This window comes from Danio rerio, chromosome 5 (assembly GCF_052040795.2).
Source record: "Danio rerio strain M-AB ecotype USA chromosome 5, GRCz13ab, whole genome shotgun sequence".
NCBI classification, from domain to species: Eukaryota; Metazoa; Chordata; class Actinopteri; order Cypriniformes; family Danionidae; genus Danio; species Danio rerio.
Genome location: NC_141025.1, coordinates 7,935,001 through 7,957,906, shown reverse-complemented (window position 1 = coordinate 7,957,906; position 22,906 = coordinate 7,935,001). Strand labels below are relative to the sequence as shown.

The following is a 22,906-nucleotide window of genomic DNA, read 5'->3' as shown; positions in this document are numbered from 1 at the left end:
CCATTTTTAAAAGCAATAGGGGAATTATCAACCTACGTCACACATAACGTCACACAGGTTCAACCACGCATACCGGTTGTAAAAAAAGATCGGTTCCAATGGCAAACATGTCATGTTGTGCGGTAGGATGCCAAATTCGAAATTTTACATTTTACATTTTTACCGAACGTCACACTGCTTTTAATGCCCACTGCAGACGTCTTTAGCTAACAGCCATCATAAGAGCTGAATGGAGTGAGGACTTAATTAAAAATGTCAGACACTAGAGAGCATTTGATTGGTCAGAATATTTGATTAGAAACTAAAGTATCAGGTGAAGGCGGAATGTTAGTTTTGGATGTTTGAAATGTGAAGTTTGTCACTGTTCTGGCACATTAGCTTAAAGATATCCTTAAGACTAACATACTGATCCTAACATCTAAGATACCTTATTTTGTAGGGGTGTCAAAATTAATTGTTTCTTTGGTGCACCTCGATGCAGATGCTGACAATTCTGTATCGGTTCAGTAATAATCATAACCGGTTATTATGTACTGACGTCATTTATCTCCTATGTGCTCTGTCGCGAGGGAGGTGAGCGCGAGTATTTACAACACTCAGCCAACTTAGGGCCGGCCCTGGCATAGGCTCCATAGGCAAATGCTAAGGCTGCTGTATATCCAGGGGGGCGCCAGAAATGAGCGTAGTTCAGTTGACACACATTCAGTTATAGATGGCAATAAATCAAAAACCTCTTACCCTAAAAAGATCTAAAGTGTGTTTCCTACAAAAAGACAAAGCTGGTTATGTTTCACAGCTGTCTTTCTTTCTTTTTTTTTTTTCGCTCGACATTACGACCACTGCTACGTTTAAGCCCTTGCAATATGCGTTTAGCCGGGAGAGCTCCAACTTATCCAGCAAGTTTTTACGCAGCGGATGCCCTTCCAGCCGCAACCCATCTCTGGGAAACATCCACACACATTCACACATGCACACACTCATACACTACGGACAATTTAAATGTGTGATAAAAATGTATGCCTTTGCCAACTATAAAAAAGATTCTTAAATTTTGCATCGTTTATGCATGAAACACTTGATAGAACTAAAAATTTAAATGAAAACGCTAATTTTTATTTTTTTTTCAAAGATAGACAAAATTAGTACAAAATTAGTTTGTCGTTTAATCAGGTATATTTGACATAAACAAGAGTAAGCCATTTTCCAGAGATGGCTTGCAGCTGGAAGGGCATCCACTGCGTAAAAATGGCTGGATAGGTTGGCGGTTCATTCCGCTGTGGCGACCCCGGATTAATAAAGGGACTAAGCCGACGAGAAAGAAATGAATAAATGAAGAGTAAGCCAGTGAATCTGGCATAAACTGTTACTATTGACTCCGTCAGTAGGGCAAATTATGTTTTAAGTGAAATTACTTTTCATTAATTAAATTCTTTAAATAATTATTTAATTAATTTATTAAGTTATTTCATAATATTATTTAACAATAACATTGGTTTCCCAGAGATGGGTTGCAGCTGGAAGGGCATCCACTGCTTAAAAACTTGCTGGATAAGTTGGCGGTTCATTCCGCTGTGGCGACCCCGGATTAATAAAAGGACTAAGCCGACAAGAAAATGAATGAATGAATAACATTGGTTCAAATTACCACCTGACATTGATAGACCACGTGAAATAGTAGCCAGCAAAAAAAAAAAAACAGCAAATTATATTTTTATTATTATATATAATATATTAGTTATATTCATTCATTCATTTTTCTTCGGCTTAGTCCCTTTATTTACCAGTAGTCGCCACAGTGGAATGAACCTCCAACTTATCCAGCATAGGTTTTACACATCGGATGCCTTTCCATCTGCAACCCAGTACTGGAAAACATCTAAACACACTCGATCACACTCATACACTGCTGCCAATTTAGTTTATTCAGTTCATCTAAAGTGCATGTGTTTGAACTGTGGGGAAAACCGGAGCACCCAGAGGAAACCCATGCCAACACGGGGAAAACATCCAAACTCCACACAGAAATGCCAACTGACCCAGACGGGACTCGAACCAGCAACCTTCTTGCTGTGAGGCGACAGTGCTAACCACTGAGCCACTGTGTCGCCCTGAATTGGTAACAACAGCAAAAAATAACCAATAAATAATAATAATATATATAATATACTAGTTATATATGTCTAAAACATTCTAGTTTCATATGATTATTTTGTCTCTGCTCTCCTATTTTATGATGTCAAATACTAAAACCATAAAGTCCGTGTGCAGAGATGTGTGGCAAACGGGCCAAAATTAAAACCATTGTTCAATGAAACCTCACCCTCCACCGCCGCTCTCAGATTTCAATTGTGCTTCTGGTTATTCAGACTTGGCATATGTCAAGGATGACACTTGGCACAGAGATTTTGTCAAAGTCACACGGGTTTGGAAAGACATGAGGGTGACGAAATGATGACAGAATATTATTTTGAGCACAGTATACAATTATGACTGCCAATCACTGAAATAAATTGCTATTATCAAAGGTCAAGACAGCAGCGCCACATTTTTATTTTATTTTTTTTCAGAAAGCAGCCTATATTTGGTGAAATTCAATTTATCTGAATACAGAAGAAAGAAAAAAACATAAAAGGAGAGCTAAGGCTGGCTGTAAATCCCAGAGATATCCAAGTGTTTCAGTGGAATCTCCCGCTGGAATCCGCAATAACAAAATTCCATGCATGCTTCAAAAAAAGCCTATCCAACAGGAGAAATGTTAAGAAATGATCATTTAAAACATTTTTTTCCCAGAGACAACATTTGCGTAAGTACAAATGTCACATTATTTAATAACAATAACAATAATAATAATAATAATAATAATAATAGTGGGTAGCACGATCGACTCACACCAAGACGGTCACTGTTTTGAGCTCCCGCTGGGTCAGTTGCAATTTCTGTGTGGAGTTTGTATGTTCCCCTCGTGTTAGTGTGGGTTTCCTCCGGGTGCTCCGGTTTCCCCAACAGTCCAAATGACATGCGGTATGGGTGAATTGAAATTAGACGTAGTGTATGAGTGTGAATGCAAGAGTAAATGGTTGTTTCCCAGTGTTGGATTGTGGCTGAAAGGACAGCCGCTGCGTAAAACTTATGCTGGATAAGTTGGCAGTTCATTCCACTGTGGTGAACCCTAATTAGTAAAGGGACTGAACTGAAAAGAAAGAAATGAATGAATAATAATAATAATAGTTTATTTAAAGGCGCCTTTCTGGCAACACTGTACAATGAAACAACAGCCATAAAACAACACTAGAAATAATATAAAAGTATACGCAACAATAGTTTAGACACAATTAAGTATTCATTTAAGTTAAACAGACAAAATTTGTCCAAGACACTCAAAAAATTTGAAAAAAAAACTAAATATTCTTTGATTCTCATTTTTCGAGTGCCTTGGACTGATTGTTGCTGTTCATTCTGATGAATCTCTTATCAAAAGAGCACAGACACATTATTTAAACTACTCCTAAGCACTTTTTGTTTGATTTTAGATTAATATAAGTTAATTTGCGCTAAATAGTAGTTCGTGAAGTTTGAAGATCACCACAGTAACCATAAAAATTGATTTTCGCTAAACCGTAAATTTTTAGCTAAATCTGGCAACACAAAATACTCTAGTTAATATTCACATACATAGACATTTATACTGACTACAAATGGGTCACATGCAGTGTTGGGTTGGGGCTGGAAGGGCATCCGCTGCATAAAACATTTGCTGAATAAGTTGGCGGTTCATTCCACTGTGGCGACCCCTGAAAAATTAAGGGACTAAGCCGAAAAGGAAGAAATGAATGAACGATAATAATACATTTTATTCAAAGGCACCTTTCTGGCAACTTAGAGACACTGTACGGTAAAACAAATGCAACAAAACATCAAGAGAAATATAATAAAAAGTCTACGCAACAATAGTTTAAGCTAGACAGCAAAAAATTGAGCAAAGAACTCAAAAAATATGGAAAAAATTATTTAAATATTCTCTTATTCCCCATTTTTCGAGGCCTTGGACTGGTTTTTATTCTGATGAATCCACCCAGAGAGCACCGACACATTATTTAGGCTACCCCTGAGCACTTTTTGTTTGATTTTGGATTAATTTAAGTTAATTTGCGCTAAATAGTCGTTCGCGAAGTTTGGAGATCACCATAGTAACCATGAAAAGCAATTTTCGCTAAACTAGATTTTCGTTAAATCTGGCAACACGAAATACTCCAGTTAATAATCACATACATTGACATTTATACTGATTACAAATGGTTCACATCCATTTATGTAGTTTTATTTCTTATTAAGATGGTAAGCTATGCTAGTCAACAACAACAACAAAGTAAATGAATAATTCATTAGCAAGCAGCAAATTATCAATCCATAACTCATAATGAGTACATAAACCAGAATATTATGTAGCCTGTTAAGGGATCAGGGTGTTTTAAATTAGGCTACACGACATGACTGTGGCTTTTGCGGTCTCAAATTCCCAGATCAAGATCTCCACAGCAGATCATATCACAGTTTCTATAGCCTAATACTTCACTGACATGGCTGTTTTCGATGTAATATTACCACAGCACAACATGAGCGCAAAAAACGTGAGAATAAAATAGCGATGCGAAGAAAAGACACATATAAAAAAAATAAACTTTCGCCAATCACCAAAATAAAAATAGCAGCGATCTTACCTTGCGCGTCAACTATTTGGAGCAGAACCCACAGAAAGAGGAGCACTAATCCCAATCGGAATCTCTGTTGTCCTGTTTTCGCCATGATTTTGGAGACTTTTTGGAAACTCCTCAGCGCGGAACAATCTTCGGCGTGTGTTAAACCGTGACAGGGCACGAGCTGCTCTGTTGCTGAACTGGAAATACCGACACCGTTCCGCGTCCCGAGTTCTGCACGGGAGATCAGGAGAGGGTCCCGGGACCGGAGAATCGGTAACGGAGGGTACGGAGCGATGCGCAGCCGCCCTCTATCTCTCATCTACGCGCGCTCGGCTCTCCACAGACGCGCGCGCGCTCCTCTGCATGAGTTGCTCATTAGTTCGTGCGCGCGCTCATTCACTTGTATGATGCTGTGTGTGTGCAGCTTCTCTCTCTCTGGATGTGTTCAGGAGGTCGCTTTTCGGCTTCCAGCATCCAGCGGTATGCATGTGCGCTCGCCGAATATGAGCAGCGTGAGTCCCGTCTCTCGGTTAAACCCGCATCCAGCTGCCCGCCTCTGCCCTCCACCGGCTACAGCGAACACTAGGACCGGATTCAGCGACGGATCTTCAGCTGAAATGTCTGATTCCGCGATCTAGATGCGCTGTGGAAAAAAAGTGAAAACGCACCTCTAAACATCCTCTTAATTCCAAACATCCTTATAAATTCCATAGCATATTTCTCTATTACATATTCCATATCATATTACATAATATATTTTAGTACATTTGGAGTAGATCTATCCTAGATATCTATATACCTCTACTTAAAAATATTTTTAATTGTTGTTCAAACTACTTAATTGACATTAGCTGAACTAACACAACTCTTTTAGTTGAGTTTTTTAGGAGGAAAACTACATTTTTTTTGCAACTTTAAGTAGATTGAACTCAAAAGAATTAAGTTGATTTGTGTTGGGACAACATTTTTTATTATCCATCCATCTTCCTGTCTGTCTCTGTCTGTCTGTCATTCAGTTTATCTATCTATCTATCCATCTATCCATCCATCCATCCATCCATCCATCCATCCATCTATCTATCTATCTATCTATCTATCTATCTATCTATCTATCTATCTATCTATCTATCTATCTATCTATCTATCTATCTATCTATCCATCCATCTATCTATCCATCTATCTATCCATCTATCTATCTATCCATCTATCCATCTATATATCTATCCATCTATCCATCCATCCATCCATCCATCCATCCATCCATCCATCCCGTGTCACTGTAGAGACGGGTTTCAAAATGTTTTGACGCTTCGACACATTTGCTTCGACTGTTTCAGTGTTTCATGAAGCCTCGATTTGCCCACAACTACATTATATAAACAGTAAACAAAGCAAGGGTCAAAAATACGAATAAACAAGCAAATGCTTACTTACAGGTAATAGGTCAGGGGTCACCAATCCCGTTCCTGGAGGTCCGGTGTCCTGCGGGGTTTAGCTCCATCTTGCCCCGACACACCTGCTTGAGTGTTTCAAGTATACCTAGTAAGACCTTTATTAGCTTGCTCAGGTGTGTTTGATTAGGGTTGGAGCTAAAAAAAAAAAAAAAAAAAAACAGAGTTCCAGGAACAAGTTTGATGATCCCTGTTAGAGGTTAAGGCTCAGAAAAGTGAGTGTGTGAGTGAGTGTAAGTGTGAGTGTGTGAGCGTGTGAGGTGTATAAGTAGTGCAATATATCAGTCTTCATTAGCTACAGCTGTGTGTGAGTAATCAGTGGTGATCTGAAACTGGTGTGTGAGGGTATATATTGGGATATGTAGTCCATTTCGGTGGCAGATGTGTAGTTCTGATGCTCTCTAGTGATCTGGAGGGCTGAACTGCTGGTGATCGTGACACATTTATTAGGGGGGCTACTAATAATGACCTTAAAATGCTTTTAAACTGCTTTTATTACAGCTAGACTAAAAGAAAAGGGACTTTCAACAGAAAAAAATATATAGGAAATACTGTGCAAATGACCTTGCTCTGTTCAACATCACTCGAGAAATATTTGAAAAACAATACAAAATTCACAGGAGGGCTAATCATTTTGCCTTCAACTGTATGTGGCTTAAATATGTGCATTGCTAACGCATTTCAATTTGCATATGAAAACATTTCAGCAGCCTTGAATCTTGTAGTTTACAAGCTGACAATCCAAACTCTGACAACCGGACACCATTAATTTTCAATGAGAGCTTTCCAGTGATGTGACATGACAGCAGTCGTGAACCTGCTGAAATCTGCAGCGTATACTGTACATTTAGTCATCTAGCAGATGCTTTTACTCAGAGATCTTCAACAACACACGTAAGCAATTTGTCATGCAAGAGCCGTATATAGTTGCAGCAGCACGAACAGCATATTTCAAGAGTATAAGCTATAGTACAGAATCTAGAACAGGCTTTATTTATAGGGAGTCTTTTACTGTGGTTATGGCTTAAGTGCTTACATAAGAGGTGTCTTCAGTGGTTTCTTGAAGGTTTGGGACGATCACAGCAGATCAGGGGCCTCATGTATCAACGCTACGTAAGCACAAAAACTTTGCGTACGCCAGGTTTCACGCTCAGAATCGCTCACGTTTGGATTTACTAACAATGAACTGAACGTGGGAATGTGCGCAGCTTCACGGCAGCTTCATGGCTGGCGTACGCACATTTTTTGTGCGTGTCTGTTTTATTTCCATTGGCGACTCCTAGAGGCAGTTGTGTTAAATTCCTCTCTACAAAGTGTCTGAGCCTTGCAATGGCAGCTGTATGAGACGGGTTCATCTAGTAGGTATGTAAGGTTTCCATACAGTTGACCAGCTAAACATTAAAGCACAATTTGCAGCGGTTGCCTGTTTTCCCAATGTAATCTGAGCGATCTACCGCACACACATTGCTATAAAGACACTATCTGAAGATGAATTTGCATGCGTGAATCAGAAACATTTCCATTCAATAAATGTGCAAATAAAATATGATGCACAAACTTATTGATGATTCCTATTTGTTTTTCTCGTGATAAATAGTTGGCAAAATCTGATATGTAGCGGGGAAAAAAAGAAGAAAGAGTTCGTCAGACGCTGGATTCGAATCGAGTTCATGTTCGGATGTGTCAATACATGATCACATGCGTCTTACGAGCTGCGCCACTGAGACTACTAAGGGTACTGCAACATTTTACACATATAAACCACACTATTTCTTTTTTTAATTCACTCAGTGCGATGTTCAGACCCAACTGTGTTAACCGCATCAGCTAAACTCTGCCCACTATATATTTTTTCTTTTGTTGTTAATTCCGGAGAACAAACTTGCAAATAACACCACTTTTCTCCGGTCTACCTCCGAAAGCAGCACCTCCAATTCACATTCTGTTCAAAGTTTCTCTTTTTGCTTGATTTTGCCGTTTCTTTTTCCTTGGGTTTTGCCATTAGCATAGTCATTAGCATATTCATACGGGGGAGGAGGCAGGGAGGGGTTTTGTGCTCGTGCATGTTGCGCTCAGTTTCACGTTCATTCGGATGTACAGAAGAATATGCGTGAGATTCGGCGTACACAGTGTTTCATACATCTGAATTTTTTTCTGCGTACGCCCATTTACAGCTTTGTGCGTACGCAATGTTTTAGTATGATTTCCACGCAAGTCTTCGTACATGAGGCCCCAGGTGAAGGTTGAGGTAAGACAAAAACCTCATATCACAATATACAATATATAGTTGAATAATTATTAGCCCTCCTGAATTATTAGCCCCTTGTATATTTTTTTCCCGATTTCTGTTTAACGTAAAAAAATATACATTTCTAAACATAAGTTTTAATAACTCATTTCTAATCACTGATTTATTTTAACTTTGCCATGATGACAGTAAATAATATTTGACTAGATATTTTTCAAGACTAGTGTTCAGCTTAAAAGGTCATGAAACCCTCGAGTACTTTTCTTTGAGATTTAAACAGGTTTGTGTGTTTTGAGCATCAGTTAAGACAATGTTAGCACCTGTAAGCTGTAATTGTGAGGAAAACTGGATAATTTTGAGCTTTTGTCAGCTAATTTCAGCTTCTGGGTTTAAAATTATAATTGAGGCGGGATCAAAATCTGTGACGTAGTGCAAAACTGCAAGTGCAAAGATGGCGCGTCAGTTTCTCGTTATTATTCATAGCGGAGTTTTCTTATCCAATGAGAAGAGCCGGCTTCTTAATTGTTCATGACTGCGCGTGCTTTCTGAAGGCAAGACACAGACCTGCCAGTGCCAAGATCACTCTAAATAGCGCATCTATCCTTTCTCCCTTATCTTCATTTTTTGAAGAGTCCCCCATCCACCCCATCTCCCCCTTTACCAAGGGGAGCTCTCGAGACCTAGCTGATCTTGTACCCCCTTAAGCCTGGTTTATGCTTCTGCGTCAAGTGACCGGCGTAACCCACGGCGCATGCAACGCCCGTAGCTGTGCATTTATACTTCTGCGCGCTGTTTCTGTTGGTCTACATTAACAACTCCGAAACGCTAGTTGGCAGTGAGGTGTTAATGTTCCTCTGTGTCGAGTTTCTTCGCTGCTGTTTTGCTTTTTCTAAACACTTCCTGGAAGTACAAGTGGCTCAAACTCGCTCATTTTGAGGCAGGAACCGGCGGACGTGCAACAACTTTAACTATGAGGTAAACACAAAACAAAACTTTCCATCCGGAGCTCCTTCACGGGACTCCACACTTGTAAACAATCGCTCCATTGGGCTCGTGCCATTCGTGCGGCTCTCGGTCCCGCCCAGACTCATCAGCGATACCAAGCCGACCAATCACAGAGCTTGCGCTATGCGTTGTTGCGACATGTAGTTGCATTTTTTGAGAGGTGCACGTCAGTGACGCCGACGACCACGGCGTACACGTGCGTTTGATGCAGAAGTATAAATCAGCCTTTACATGCTCATTTACCATTGACCCAATTATCTCCGAGCTCAGGGTTCTCTCCCAGCACAACAAATCTGCTATTATTGTCAAGCAACATCTGTGTGAACTCTTGAAATAACGTTGTGATATTCAAGATTTGTAAAGTCATACTGCTCTGGATAACTTGAACCAGCGACCGCTAGTCTCAACTTCATCTTTAAAAGTCTCTGTAGTCATCTTGACAATACAATCACTGCTGTCGCCTCGACGGAAACCCTGCCTCTGCATTTGATTGGACAATAAAAAAAGACGTGAGTGACATAATGTTTCTGACTTTTTTCAACTGCAAGCGCACAGCGAATAACAGCAAAAACGCGAGGCGCAGAGGGCGGTTAAAACGCGAGGAGAGCAGGCCTCATATCTGTTTGTGGTTGAATTTAAGGGCGTACTCACACTATTTAAAGTTGCCTTGAACCGGGCCAAAGCACGCTTGTCCCCCCTCCCATCTCCCCCGACAGCCCGCACTCACATTACATTCGAGCCTGAGCACACGAACCTCATCAATGATGCACTGTTCAGTAGAGGAGCGCTCTCACGCAGCATAAAGAGGATTGCTTTAAGTTATATTGTTTTAGTCATTTGGGATGCAGTGATACGCAGTCAAATATTTCGCAGAACAAATCAGTCACTTTTAACGCTTATAAACAATCATAAAGTCCTCGTGCTGCAGGAATTGGTGGGTTTGCTGAAGGTGCAGCTGTCATGCAGTAAGAGGTTTGCGTCTTTGATAATCTACGACAGCTTGTGTTCATTGAACAGTAAGAATGATTAATAAACACATGAAACAGTCCCTTAAAAGTCACGTCTCGTCTTCAGTTTCAGGCTCAGGTGCGATTTGCACATGTGCAAGCACTACAAGTGTACTGCGCCAAAGCCCAAGTGGACTGCGCGCTCTGGCACACCTCTTCCAACTGGGCCAGGGCCGGCCAAGTGAACCATGCCTGAGCCCGATTCAGAGCACTCACACTTTTCAAACGAACTGGGGAATGGGCCTGGACACGGTTCGGATAGCATAGTGTGAGTGCGACCTAAGACGCACTAAGTGGAGTTTGCATGTTTTCTCAGCTTTTGCGCGGGTTTCCTCCGGGTGCTGCAGTTTCCCCCACAGTTCAAAGACATGTGGTACAGGTGAATTGGGTGGGCTAAATTGTCCGTAGTGTAAGAGTGTGGATGTTTCCCAGAGATGGGTTACAGCTGGAAGGGCATCCGCTGCGTAAAACATGCTGGATAAGTTGGCAGTTCATTCCGCTGTGGTGACCCATGATTAATAAAGGGACTAAGCTGAAAAGAAAAGGAAGGAATGAATAAATAAAATAAAAAAACAGTAATAATAAAAAATATTTAATTAAATAAAATTGTTATGCAGGGTCAAAATAAAATAAACTAAACGAAAAAAAAGTAAAATAGTAATATTAATAATTAATAAATTAGTTAATTAATTAAATAAAAACACAGACTTTGAGAAAAATACAGATTTTGTTGTCCAGGGTCAAAGTAAACTAAACTAAAATAAACTAAAATAAAATAAAAAATGAAAATAAATAAATGAATTAAATAAAAATACAGACTGATTTTGTTGTCCAGGGTCAAACATGTGAATGATAAAAAAAAAATACAAATAAAATAAAAGATAAAAAATAAGAAGACAAAATAAAAAAGAAACAAAACAAAAGCAGAGCAAAACTGAATTAAATTAAATGAAAAATAATAATAAAACAAAAACAAAATAAATAAATAAAAAATACCGACCGATTTTGTTCTCCTGGGGTCCGTTCTTCGTACGTGGATTACTCAATTAGCTGGATTTGGATATTGACGATTTGACACGATCCAGGATCGTTTCGTTCTTCAAAGCTGATCCGAGAGTTGTTGTCATAGCAACAGTTCTGCTAGATCAAACCTGATCGGGAGCAGGTTCAATTCATATAAACAGGATTACATCGGCTCAGTTCAAGCAAAGATAATACAGAAAGTATGTTCTGAATTCTGATATTTTCTTTCAGTAGTAGTTATATACACTTGGGAAAATGGTACATATTTTTAAACTATATATATAAATTTATAGTCATTAATAAAATAAATAAAGTTATACATATTAATAAAACTTATGCAATCTGCACCCTCGAAATGAAAGTACAAAGACTGCCACCTGGTGGTGCAAAGAGAAAACTTATTGATATGAACTTTTTAGATCGCTTTAGTACAAATTGTGTATGATAAAAATGCAGAATATGTGACTTTTTTTAAAAAACAATAATACATTTATGCAGTCATAAACATGTTTTGACAGTAATAGTGATTTGATGCTTCACAAAAGTTGCAGACGCCTTTACCAATATCAAATTGTTTTGTAAACAACCAGTTATTCTTTAAACCGATTAAAAAACGGCTACTATAATATAGACAATATTTTCTAAATGTAGAACTAAATACACTGATTTGCATTGAAATACATGATGAATTCTCTTGACACAAGAAAGTGTAAAGCCTGCAGCTCACAACAAATGTGGAAGGTTATTGCGTGTCATACTTAACAAACGGTTTACTGCTAATTTGATGTAATTTTGCTCACATGGATAATTGAATATTAATCAGATGATGTCATTACGCTGCTGTGCCGTCAGCCAATCGCTGCATTGCTGATCATGATTTCGAGGATCGATAGATCTGTCCTTCACAACACACGCAGCGATCTCAGATCAGTTCATCCAGACATTCTAATCTAATTCGCGAACTTGTTTGAAGAACCAAATTAGCGAGAGATCAGTTATCAAGATGAAAAGATCCAGGATCTGCCAAATCATCTTAGATCATTTAAGCGAGGTACGAAGAACCGACCCCAGGGTCAAAATAAATAAATAAATAAATAAAACAAATAATTTTATGAAATAAAATAGTTTGAAAAAATTACATAAAATACCAAAATACCCATAATTCAAAAATATACTTGACATATGACAAAACAAAACTCATTTAATTAAAAAAAAAGGTTAATAATGATACTTAATTCATCGTCATCATCATTATAACTGCACTATTTTTTTCTTATCCCAAACACACACCGAGGATAAAGTACACAGATACTCGTGCTCATGTTACATTTGCGCATGGTCAATAAACAGAAAGCTGTGCATCAAATTCCAGAGAAGGAATCATATCACCAGCCACACTGACACATCACTTGTGGCATCACACCTCAAAAATCCAATCGCAATGAATAATATGCACACACACTTACACACACACACACACATAGACAAACACAATCTTTAGATAGCCCACTGTGCCAGCGTTATCTGTTGCTCATTCTATTCAACATGGCCGTAACCGAGTCAGTGCCACTATTGTGGAGATAATTCAGTTATGCCAGTGATATGATCGCAATACGTTTCTCCGGGTAAGAAGTCTATCCCGGCATCCATTCCCACCCCCACCCCCCCAAAAAAAACATTGGCTATACGCCCTCATGGGTTAGAGAAGCAGGGACGCATCAGTGTATTTGTATAGCGGTGAGATTGGGACGTTTTTTCAGTTTGTCGGATTCACTCTGCGGCAAAACTCCTCGCTTGACAGGCACTCAGCTTTCAGTGATTGGCAACCTGTCTGCTCTATCTGTGTGTCGCAGTGTGTGTGTGCGTTTGCGTGTGCTGAGCTTGAGATTTCTCTTACAGTGACATCAGTACATTTAGCTTCAATATATAAAGGCCGAATTGAGTCACCTTGAAGAAAATTACCTCCATAAAATGAGTTTGTGATTGGATTCAGCACATCACACAAACACACACACACACATCAATACTCTCGGGGAGATCAAGAAATAGTTGTGAACTGGCTTTTTCGCTCACCCGAGGGTCACGTCAGCCCTTGTTCGCCTGCTGGTCTTCATCAGCATGACACAGAAGTCATTTTAATGAAGCCGGCGGTGGAGTCGGGACTGGGGTCACCAGCAGCACACGCTTGGGTGATAATCAGACATGTTGGAGTTCACATGCTCACATCTCCGCTGTTAAAGTGCCAATGTGTTTGTCCGTGACCTGAGAGTGGCAGTACAGGAGGTTTTAACTCTGATGGTGATGTCTCATACATATACAGTGGTGTGAACAAGTGTTTACACCCTTACTGATTTATTTTTTGCATGTGTCACAATATAATGTTTCAGATCTTTAAAATAGTTTAAATATTAGTTTAAAAAACGCACAAGTAAACACATTGTGCAGTTTTCAAATGAAAGGTTTTTGTTATCAAGGGAAAACAAAACATAAAACTACATAGCCCCATGCGGGAAAAGTGTTTGCCTCCGCTGATAAACCATAGCTTAACTCTGGTTTATCACACCTGAATTCAATTCCCCAGGCCTGATTACTACCACACCTGTTCACAATCATAAAATCACTTCAATTGAACTTGCCTGACAAAGTGAAGTAGACCAAAAGATCCTCAAAATCTAGACGTACTGCAGAGACCAAAATAAATTTAAAAACAAATAAGAAAGAAAATAACCCAGATCACCAAATAAATTTAGGTAAATTAGTAAAAGTTAACACAAGTAAACACATCCTGCAGTTTTGAAATGAGTTTTATTTTTATTATTGAAAGAAAAGAAGATATATAACTACATAGTCTATTTGTGAAAAAGTGTTTGCCCTTTTAAACTATAACTTAACTCTGGTTTACCACACCTGAATTCAATTTCCCAGGCCTGATTGCTGCCACACCTGTTCACAATCAAAAAATCACTTCAATCGGACTTGCCTGACAAAGTGAGGCAGACCAAAAGATCCTCAAAATCTAGACGTACTGCCGAGACCGAAATAAATTCAAAAACAAATAAGAAGGAAAATAACTCAGATCACCAAACAAATTAAGTTAGTCAAATTTAAAACAAGCAAATCCTGCAGTTTTGAAATGGGTTTTATTTTTATTTTTGAGAGAAAAGAAGATATATAACTACATAGCCCTTTGTGAAAAAGTGTTTGCCTCAGTTAAACGATAACTGGTTTATCACTCCTAAATTTAATTTTCCAGGCCTGATTACTGCCACACCTGTTCACAATCAAGAAATCACTTCAATCAGACTTGCCTGAGAGAGTGAAGTAGACCAAAAGATCCTCAAAATCTAGACATCATGTTGAGATCCAAAGAAATTCAAAAAAAGAAAGAACAAATAAGAAAGAAAATAACTCAAATCGCCAAACAAATTTAGTTAAATTAGTCAAAGTTAACACAAGTTAACAAATCGTGCAGTTTTGAAATGAGTTTTACTTTTATTATTGAGAGAAAAGAAGATATATAACTACATAGCCCTTTGTGAAAAAGTGTTTGCCCCCCTCTTAATCGATAGCTCTGGTTTATCACACCTGAATTCAATTGACCAAGCCTGATTACTGCCACACCTGTTCGCAATCAAGAAATCACTTAAATAGGACCTGACTGACAAAGTGAAGTAGACCAAAAGATCCTCAAAATCTCAAAAAAAAAAAAAAAAAAAAAGAAATTCAAAAACGAGGAATGAGAAAGAAAATAATTAGGATCTAGCAGTATGGGAAAAACAAATTTAACTTTAGGGTTTACAGAGAATTGTCCGAAAAATAGAAAATATCCAGTGAGCGGCAGTTCTGTGGGCGCAAATGCCTTGTTGATGCCAGAGGTCAGAGGAGAATGGCCAGACTTTTTTCAGCTGATAGAAAGGCAACTGTAACTCAAATAACCACTCGTTACAACAGAGGTCTGCAGAAGAGCATCTCTGCACACACAACACATCCAACCTTGAGGCGGATGGGTTACAGCAGCAGAAGACCACACTGAGTGCCACTCCTGTCAGCTAAGAACAGGACACAGAGGCTACAATTCACACAGACTCACCAAAACTGGACAATAGAAGATTGGAAAAACATTGCCTGGTCTGATTAGTCTCAATTTCTGCTGCGAGATTCGGATGGTTGGGTCAGAATTTGGCATCAACAACATGAAAGCATAGATCCATCCTTCCTAGTATCAATGGTTCATGCTGGTGGTGGTGTAATGGTGTGGGGGACATTTTCTCGGCACACTCTGGGCCCATTAGTACCAATTGAGCATCGTGTCAGCACCACAGCCTACCCGAGTATTGTTGCTGACCATGTCCATCCTTTTATGACCACAGTGTAACCATCTTCTGATCTACTTCCAGCAGGATAACTCTCCGAATCATCTCAGACTATTTTCTTGAACATGGCAATGAGTTCGCTGTACTCAAATGCCCTCCACAGTCACCAGAGCTCAATTCATTCGAGCACCTTTGGGATGTGGTGGAACGGGAGATTTGCATCATGGATGTGCAGCCGACAAATCATGTCAGTATGGACCAAAATTTCCAGTACCTTGTTGAATCTACACCCCAAAGGATTAAGGCAGCTAAGGCAAAAGGGGTCCAACCCGGTACTAGCAAGGTGTACCTAATAAAGTGGCCGGTGAGTGTACTTTAAAACGTAACCAATTTCTGCAATACAAAGCAACATTTTCAGCAACATAACTCCAGTCTGGTGTCACAAGACCCTTCAAAAAGGATTATAACATGATAAATTGTACTGTTTCATCATTTTTTTTTAGAAAACCACTTAATATTAAACACTTTTTTGGTTAATTTAATGATCATTCTTGAGGATGATCATTTTTTTCTTATCCCAAATTCTATTGTATGTGGCTGTTATTAAACAGCTATCAACTGTAAAGAAGCTAACAAGCAGAACTTCCCCATTATATTGAGGTTAACCAATCACAACAAAGGTCACTCTCAAAGTGACAGCAGCAAAAGCGGCCCTTATTACTTTCAAGGACTTTCCAACTAAATTATGCCACTTTATGAAAGAATCCTCGGCTTACAGTACATCACAAGCGGACTTAAAAAACACAATGCTGCAAATGTGAAGAAAGTGTCCAGTTTAAAGCAGAGACGAGTACAATAACAGTGCCAGCAGTGGCATCAGATACGCTGAAGAATCGGCTGTTTGTGTCAGAGTTGCTGGATTTAATGAGATGTCGCTCTCCGAAAGAACCGCACAAACACACACATACGCCAACGCGCACACACATTCGCCTGAAACATCAGCGAGTGATCAAAAGAAAACCTTGTTCCTTATGCTCATTTATTTTCTCATTTGCTTGCATTGCTCTCTCTCTCTCCTTCTCTCTCCATGTTTAAGTGTGTTTTGCACTCATCACGCCGCATGTTGGCCTGTCAATAATGAGCTGGATTTCATATCGACAATAACTGGGTCTATAAATGTCAGAAACGACTGCAGATAACAGTTTAATGCTTTAGCGATATCGGGAACAAACACCATTACACGGATCGATCACAGATTGATCGAAGCTGAATTGAGATTTCCAGCAGAAGGGACATAATGAGAGCGAGTTTAACAGTTTTATATACAGATGATGGTTTAAATTGATCGAAAGTGGCATTTTAATCTGAAAGATCTGTTTTATTACAATAGATGCTGTTCATTTCTGTTTTCTATTCATCGTAGGATTAGTATGTTATTATGATTTCTGAAAGATCATGTGAAAATGATGCTGCAAAAAATAGGGCTTTTTAATCATTGGATTAATTTACATTTTCACATTTTTACAGTTTTTACTGTATTTTTTTTTTAATTATCGACTTTAGAAACATAAAAATATAATCTCTCTGAACTATTTGTATGGTGGTGTTAATGTATAAACAAACAAACAAACAAACAAACAAATAAATAAATAAATAAATATCAAAGTGAAAATAAAATGTTTTAAATTGTTAATTTTATAATCAACCTGAATAATTGAAGCTATGTAGCTTGAGAATATGAAAAAAATTATTTTGTCATTCCAGACAAGGTTATAAAAAAAATATAAATAAATAAATAACTAAATAAATAAAATGTAATAAAATTATATTTAAAAAATAACAAAATTAAAAAAATTATATGTAATAAAATTTATTAAAATAAAATGAAATACAAAAAAAATGTATTTAAGATAAATGTAAAAAGCTAAAATAAATTAAAATTTGATTTAGAGTTTTAAAAACTAGAACTAATTAAATAAATAAAAATATGAAGCTTAAAAAGAAGAAAATATATTTAAATAAGAAATATAAATAGCTAAATTGAGATTTCGGGCAGAAGGGAAATAATGAGAGTTTACACAAATAAACAAACAAACAAACAAACAAATAAATAAATAAAGGACAAATATAAAAGTGAAAATAAAAAGATGTTTTAAATTGTAAGGGTTAGGGTTACATTGTTAGGGTTAATTTTACAATCAACCTGAATGATTGAAGCTATGTAGCTTAAGAATATGAAAAAAAATTATTTTGTCTTTCCAGACAAGGTTATAAAAATTAAAAATAAATAAATAAATAAAATGTAATATAATTAAATAAAAAATAAAATTCAATAAAATAATATACAATAAAATTTAATAAAATAAAAAGAAATACAAACTAAAATAAAATATTTTTAAATTTAAAATAAATTTAGAAAGCTAAAATAAATTGAAATTTGATTTAGAGTTTTAAAAACTAGAACTAATTAAATAAAAAAAATTATGAAACTTAAAAAGAAGAAATATATATATAAGAAATATAAATAGCTAAATTGAGATTTCGGGCAGAAGGGAAATAATGAGAGTGAGTTTACACAAATAAACAAACAAACCAATAAATAAATAAATAAATAATGGACAAATATAAAAGTGAAAATAAAAGGATGTTTAAAAAATTGTTAATTTTACAACCAATCTGAATGACAGAAGCTATGTAGCTGGAGAATTCGAAATAAAATGAATATGTGATTCCAGACAAGGTTATAAAATAAAATAAAATAAAATAAAATGTTTTAAAATTTAGAATAAATGTAGAAAACTACAACGAATGAAACTTTTATTCAGAATATTAAAAATAGTACTAATGAAATCACAAAAACAAATGTATAAAGCTTAAAAAGAAGAAAAAAAATATAACACAAAATCTCTCTTTTGAATTCATATTTTTTAATAGAAACCTATATAATATTATATTTGTGCATATACGTCAGGTTAGTCAGTACTGAAGCCATATCTGGAGCTCATCTAACAAAATTCGATAACGATAACTTACGGTAACGATCCAAAAACTAGTACAGCCAAATTTATATGTTATAGAAAATTTTAAAAAGAGGAAAAATCAAGAAGCAAAAAAATAAAATATTTAGTTGAAATTTTGTAGGTTGTAATTTTTTTTTTTTTGCAATATTTTGCTTGAATTTAATTGTATTATCTTTAAATTTCTAAATATGTTTGGTGACTAAAATATTATATTAATAAACAAATCTGTTTACTAAACCGGTTTTGTTTAAATGCATCAAAGTACATTGCCTATATTCACCGTGAAATAGAGAAAAATATTTATTTTCAAAATGGGCTGTACTCAATAATGCTGAGCACCGTATGTTATAATGATGACTGAAAAATCATGTGATGATGATGCAAAAAACAGCTTTGTAACATAAAAATGAACATTTTTAAATTTCACATTATTGCTGTACTTTTGTATTTTAAAAAAATGCAGATTCATTGACTTTTTAGAAACATAAAAAGAAAATCTTACTGAACTTTTTTTAATGATGGTGTTAATGTTCACATAAATAAAAAAAGAACAAAAATAGCTAAATATAAAAGTGATAATAAAAATGTTTTAAATAGCCAATTTTACAAACAATTTGAATAATCAGAGCTATGTAACTACACAGTAAAAAAGAAAAGTTGACTCAAATGATAATTTTAAGGCAACAAACTTTGAGTTGACTCAACTTTCAAGCCAAGTACTCCACTTGACTCGATTAAAGTTGAATAAACTCAAAAAGTTTGTTGCCTAAAAAATTAAATTGAGTCAACTTTTCTTTTTTACAGTGTAGCCTAAATATCAACATTAAATAAATAAATAAATCATAAATATTAAATAAAATTTAATGTGTGATTCTAGAGAAGTTTATTATGGTTATAAATAAAATAAAAAAGTTAATTAAATTAATTAAATAAAAATAAGACAATAAATAAAGACAATAAAGTTAAAAAAATCATTAATTAATAAAAAATAAATAAAATAAACAAAGTAAAAAATAAAATTATAAATATAAATAAAACAAAATAAATTAATTAAATAATAAATAAATAAATAATAAATAAAATAAAACAACAAATATTTAAAATATTTTTTAAATATAAAGGAACTACTAAATTTCTACCTAAATACTAAAAAAACTAAAACTTGAATTTAATTCAGAGTATTTAAAAAAAACTAGTGCTAATGAAGTTACAAAAATAAAACAAAATTGTAAAATATGTATATATAATAAATGTATATATAAAAAATGTAAACACACACACACACACACACACACACACACACACACACACACATATATATATATATATATATATATATATATATATATATATATATATATATATATATATATATATATATATATAATAAAATTTATGAAAAGAAACGCAAACTATAAATGAAAACTACACACACTGCTTAGTGATGCTAATAAAAATTGCATGTTTGTTTATGGAACTAAAGAGTCATCACGATCATTATCAGTAATTAAAGTTAAAGTTTCTTGTTTAAGAAAAAACAAGTTAAAAGTCAAAGAAGAAGTTAAAGTCAAATAAATGATCACCTTAGTTGTACAATAAAGCAGGTTTAAAATGTGAAGTGTACAGAGGAAAAAGAAGAGTTAAAAATGCTAATGGAAAGTGCTGTAATTTATGGTTATGGATTTGTTGTAACGGCTGGAGGAGGAGCTGCTGTGTCTTCAGCTGTTTTTGAAGGTTTTGATGCTCTCAGCACATCATGCCGAGACCAGAAGCGATTTCTGCAGACATCTTTGTCCCTGCATTAGATAATGAATACAAAACAATCTGCAGGATCTTATTCTCTTTACAATCTCTCCTCACATTTATTCATCCTTCTTGCTCAGTGCATTTTAACCAGCTGGTGTTTAGGCTGATTTTTAGTGGGTGTATGAAGTCAGTTCTCCACGAGTTCACAAAAGGTGTACCGTCTATTGTTTTAGCATTTCAGACTGAATGTCTTTGTGTTAAATGTCTTGTTTGAAAAGCATCTGCAAGAAATGCCATTTGGTTCTGTATTTTGCAGTGCAATGACATTTAGCCAAGCGCTAACTACTTTTAAAGGGGACCAATTATGCCCCTTTTTACAAGATGTACAATAAGTCTCTGATGTCCCCAGAGTGTGAAGCTTTAGCTCAAAATACCACACAAATAATGTTTAATACCTCTTTGAAAATGCCTCCTTTGTTCCTAAAGCATCGTGTCCTCTGAATGGTACAGTATGGTACGGTACGGGTCACCTTTATCAGTCTTGTGTCTCCACTGCCAAAGGGTACCAATGAAAGTCAAATCAAATGTGAAAGTAAAGCTGTACAGGTCGTTTACATATACGAGAAGCTCTTGCATGAATGCATGATTAATCGTATTATTATCACGATAACAATATTTGGGGCCCACGATCAATAATTAAACATCGTCTCGATTTTACAGTATAAAGACCAAGCCGTTATTTTAATGGGTGGAGTTTGCGGATTGTACCACATTATAAGCATGAGGTGACTGCGTCTATTGCAAAGGTTTTTTTTAGAGAAATGCAGTGTTGATCAGGTAGCCTTCGCTCCTGTTCAGACCTAACTTCCCAAGGTAACACAACAAACTTCATTAACCACCTTAAAAACCATCACAAAGTGGCTGTCATCAGTGGGTTATTGAGCTGAGGACAATTCTGCTTTGCATTTTTCTACGCATTACTAACATCAGTAAACCAAACAACATTTGTTTTAAAAGTTCTAAATATTCGCAGAGATTCGGCAGTTTTTTTCTGACGCGTTTGCCAGTCATGTAGACAGAAGACACTGTATCATATTGTTTTCTTGTAAAAAAAAAAAAAAGCCATTGTGGCCCTGTGCACGCAGGTATTGAGGTTCATTTTCACCAATCTGACGCAACTTTTATTATTTACAAAGAAAAAAAATGTAATTAAAAGTTTCAGATCAGTTAAACTACATTTATAAAAAGACTAGCCTATTTTATGCATCAAATCATGAAATAGATAACTCATTTCCTTTATTTCTGATTAGATCATGCACTTTAGTCTGTTTTACAGTTTTTTTTTTATTATTTTTTCAGGGTTTTACACCTTTTTATTTTTGATAGGACAGTAGAGAGTATTGACAGGAAAGCATGGGGAGCAGAGAGAGGGGAAGGATCGGCATAGGACCGCAAGGCGGAATCGAAACCGGGTCGCCGCGAGCACCGGAGTGCATGTGTCGACGCACTAACCACTACACCACTGGCGCCAACGTCTGTTTTACAGTTTTAATAGGTATATATGCTGTTTTAAATAACATTTGTTTAACAATTATTTTAGCACATCGAAAGTAATTAAATTACCTGTTTTTTGATTAAAACTTTATGCAAAAACTTTATTTTTTCATGAGCGCAAAAAAAAGCAACCATCACATGCATCGCTGTGATGCCACTATTTTGAGAATAACTGTCTGAGTGCTGCTTTGAATAGAATAAAATTATTTAAAACACATTAAAGACTATACACATGAAATAAAACATTCATAAAGGTGTATCTGATGGAAACCCACACACACACACACACACACACACACACATAGACAATTTAGCCTACCCAATTCACCTGTCTTTGTACTGTGAGGGAAACCGGAGCACCCGGAGGAAACCCACGCAAACGCAGGGAGAACATGCAAACTCCACACAGAAACGCCAACTGAGCTGAGGTTCGAACCAGCGACCTTCTTGCTGTGAGGCGACAGCACTACCTATTGTGCCACTGCGTCGCACGTCTTTGACTACATAAAATAAATTAAAGCAACATATATGAACACATACAGAGACTTAAGCCTCCTTTCCACTGCACACGACAAACGACAAGCGACAGACCGGAAGTCATTCATTTCCAATGGAGAGCAGTCCGGGAGCTGTGTTGAGTTCCGATCATCTCCGTATGCGGAAAATTCGGATCTGAATTGAGCTGCGGATCCGTTGAAATATTTGAACTCCTGAGACTAGACCGTATGCGACCTGCCGACCGAATATGATGTATTCCAGTGTTGTCCAAGCAGATCCGTGCGCGCGAGATGAGAAATAGGAGTTTATTTGGTTATGTTTTAAATTTTAAAAAGTCTATATT

General features: G+C 36.4%; 2 protein-coding genes across 9 annotated transcripts in view; both read right to left on the bottom strand.

The window, feature by feature from the left end:
* smad4b (SMAD family member 4b) overlaps positions 1 to 22,906 on the bottom strand; it is a 724,234-nt gene that overhangs the window by 450,347 nt on the left and 250,981 nt on the right. The window lies entirely within an intron of this gene.
* unc5ca (unc-5 netrin receptor Ca) overlaps positions 1 to 22,906 on the bottom strand; it is a 473,679-nt gene that overhangs the window by 363,178 nt on the left and 87,595 nt on the right. For 6 of the 7 annotated variants that reach the window (XM_087253142.1, XM_087253139.1, XM_087253140.1 and 3 more), the window contains 2 exons: positions 6,133 to 6,287; positions 4,719 to 5,340 (listed from right to left, as the gene is read on the bottom strand). In XM_087253142.1, the coding sequence (XP_087109268.1) occupies positions 4,719 to 5,016 (298 nt within the window). In that variant the 5' untranslated portion in view covers positions 5,017 to 5,340; positions 6,133 to 6,287. The remainder of the gene's footprint in view (positions 1 to 4,718; positions 5,341 to 6,132; positions 6,288 to 22,906) is intronic. The other variant, XM_087253145.1, reaches the window with a different exon arrangement.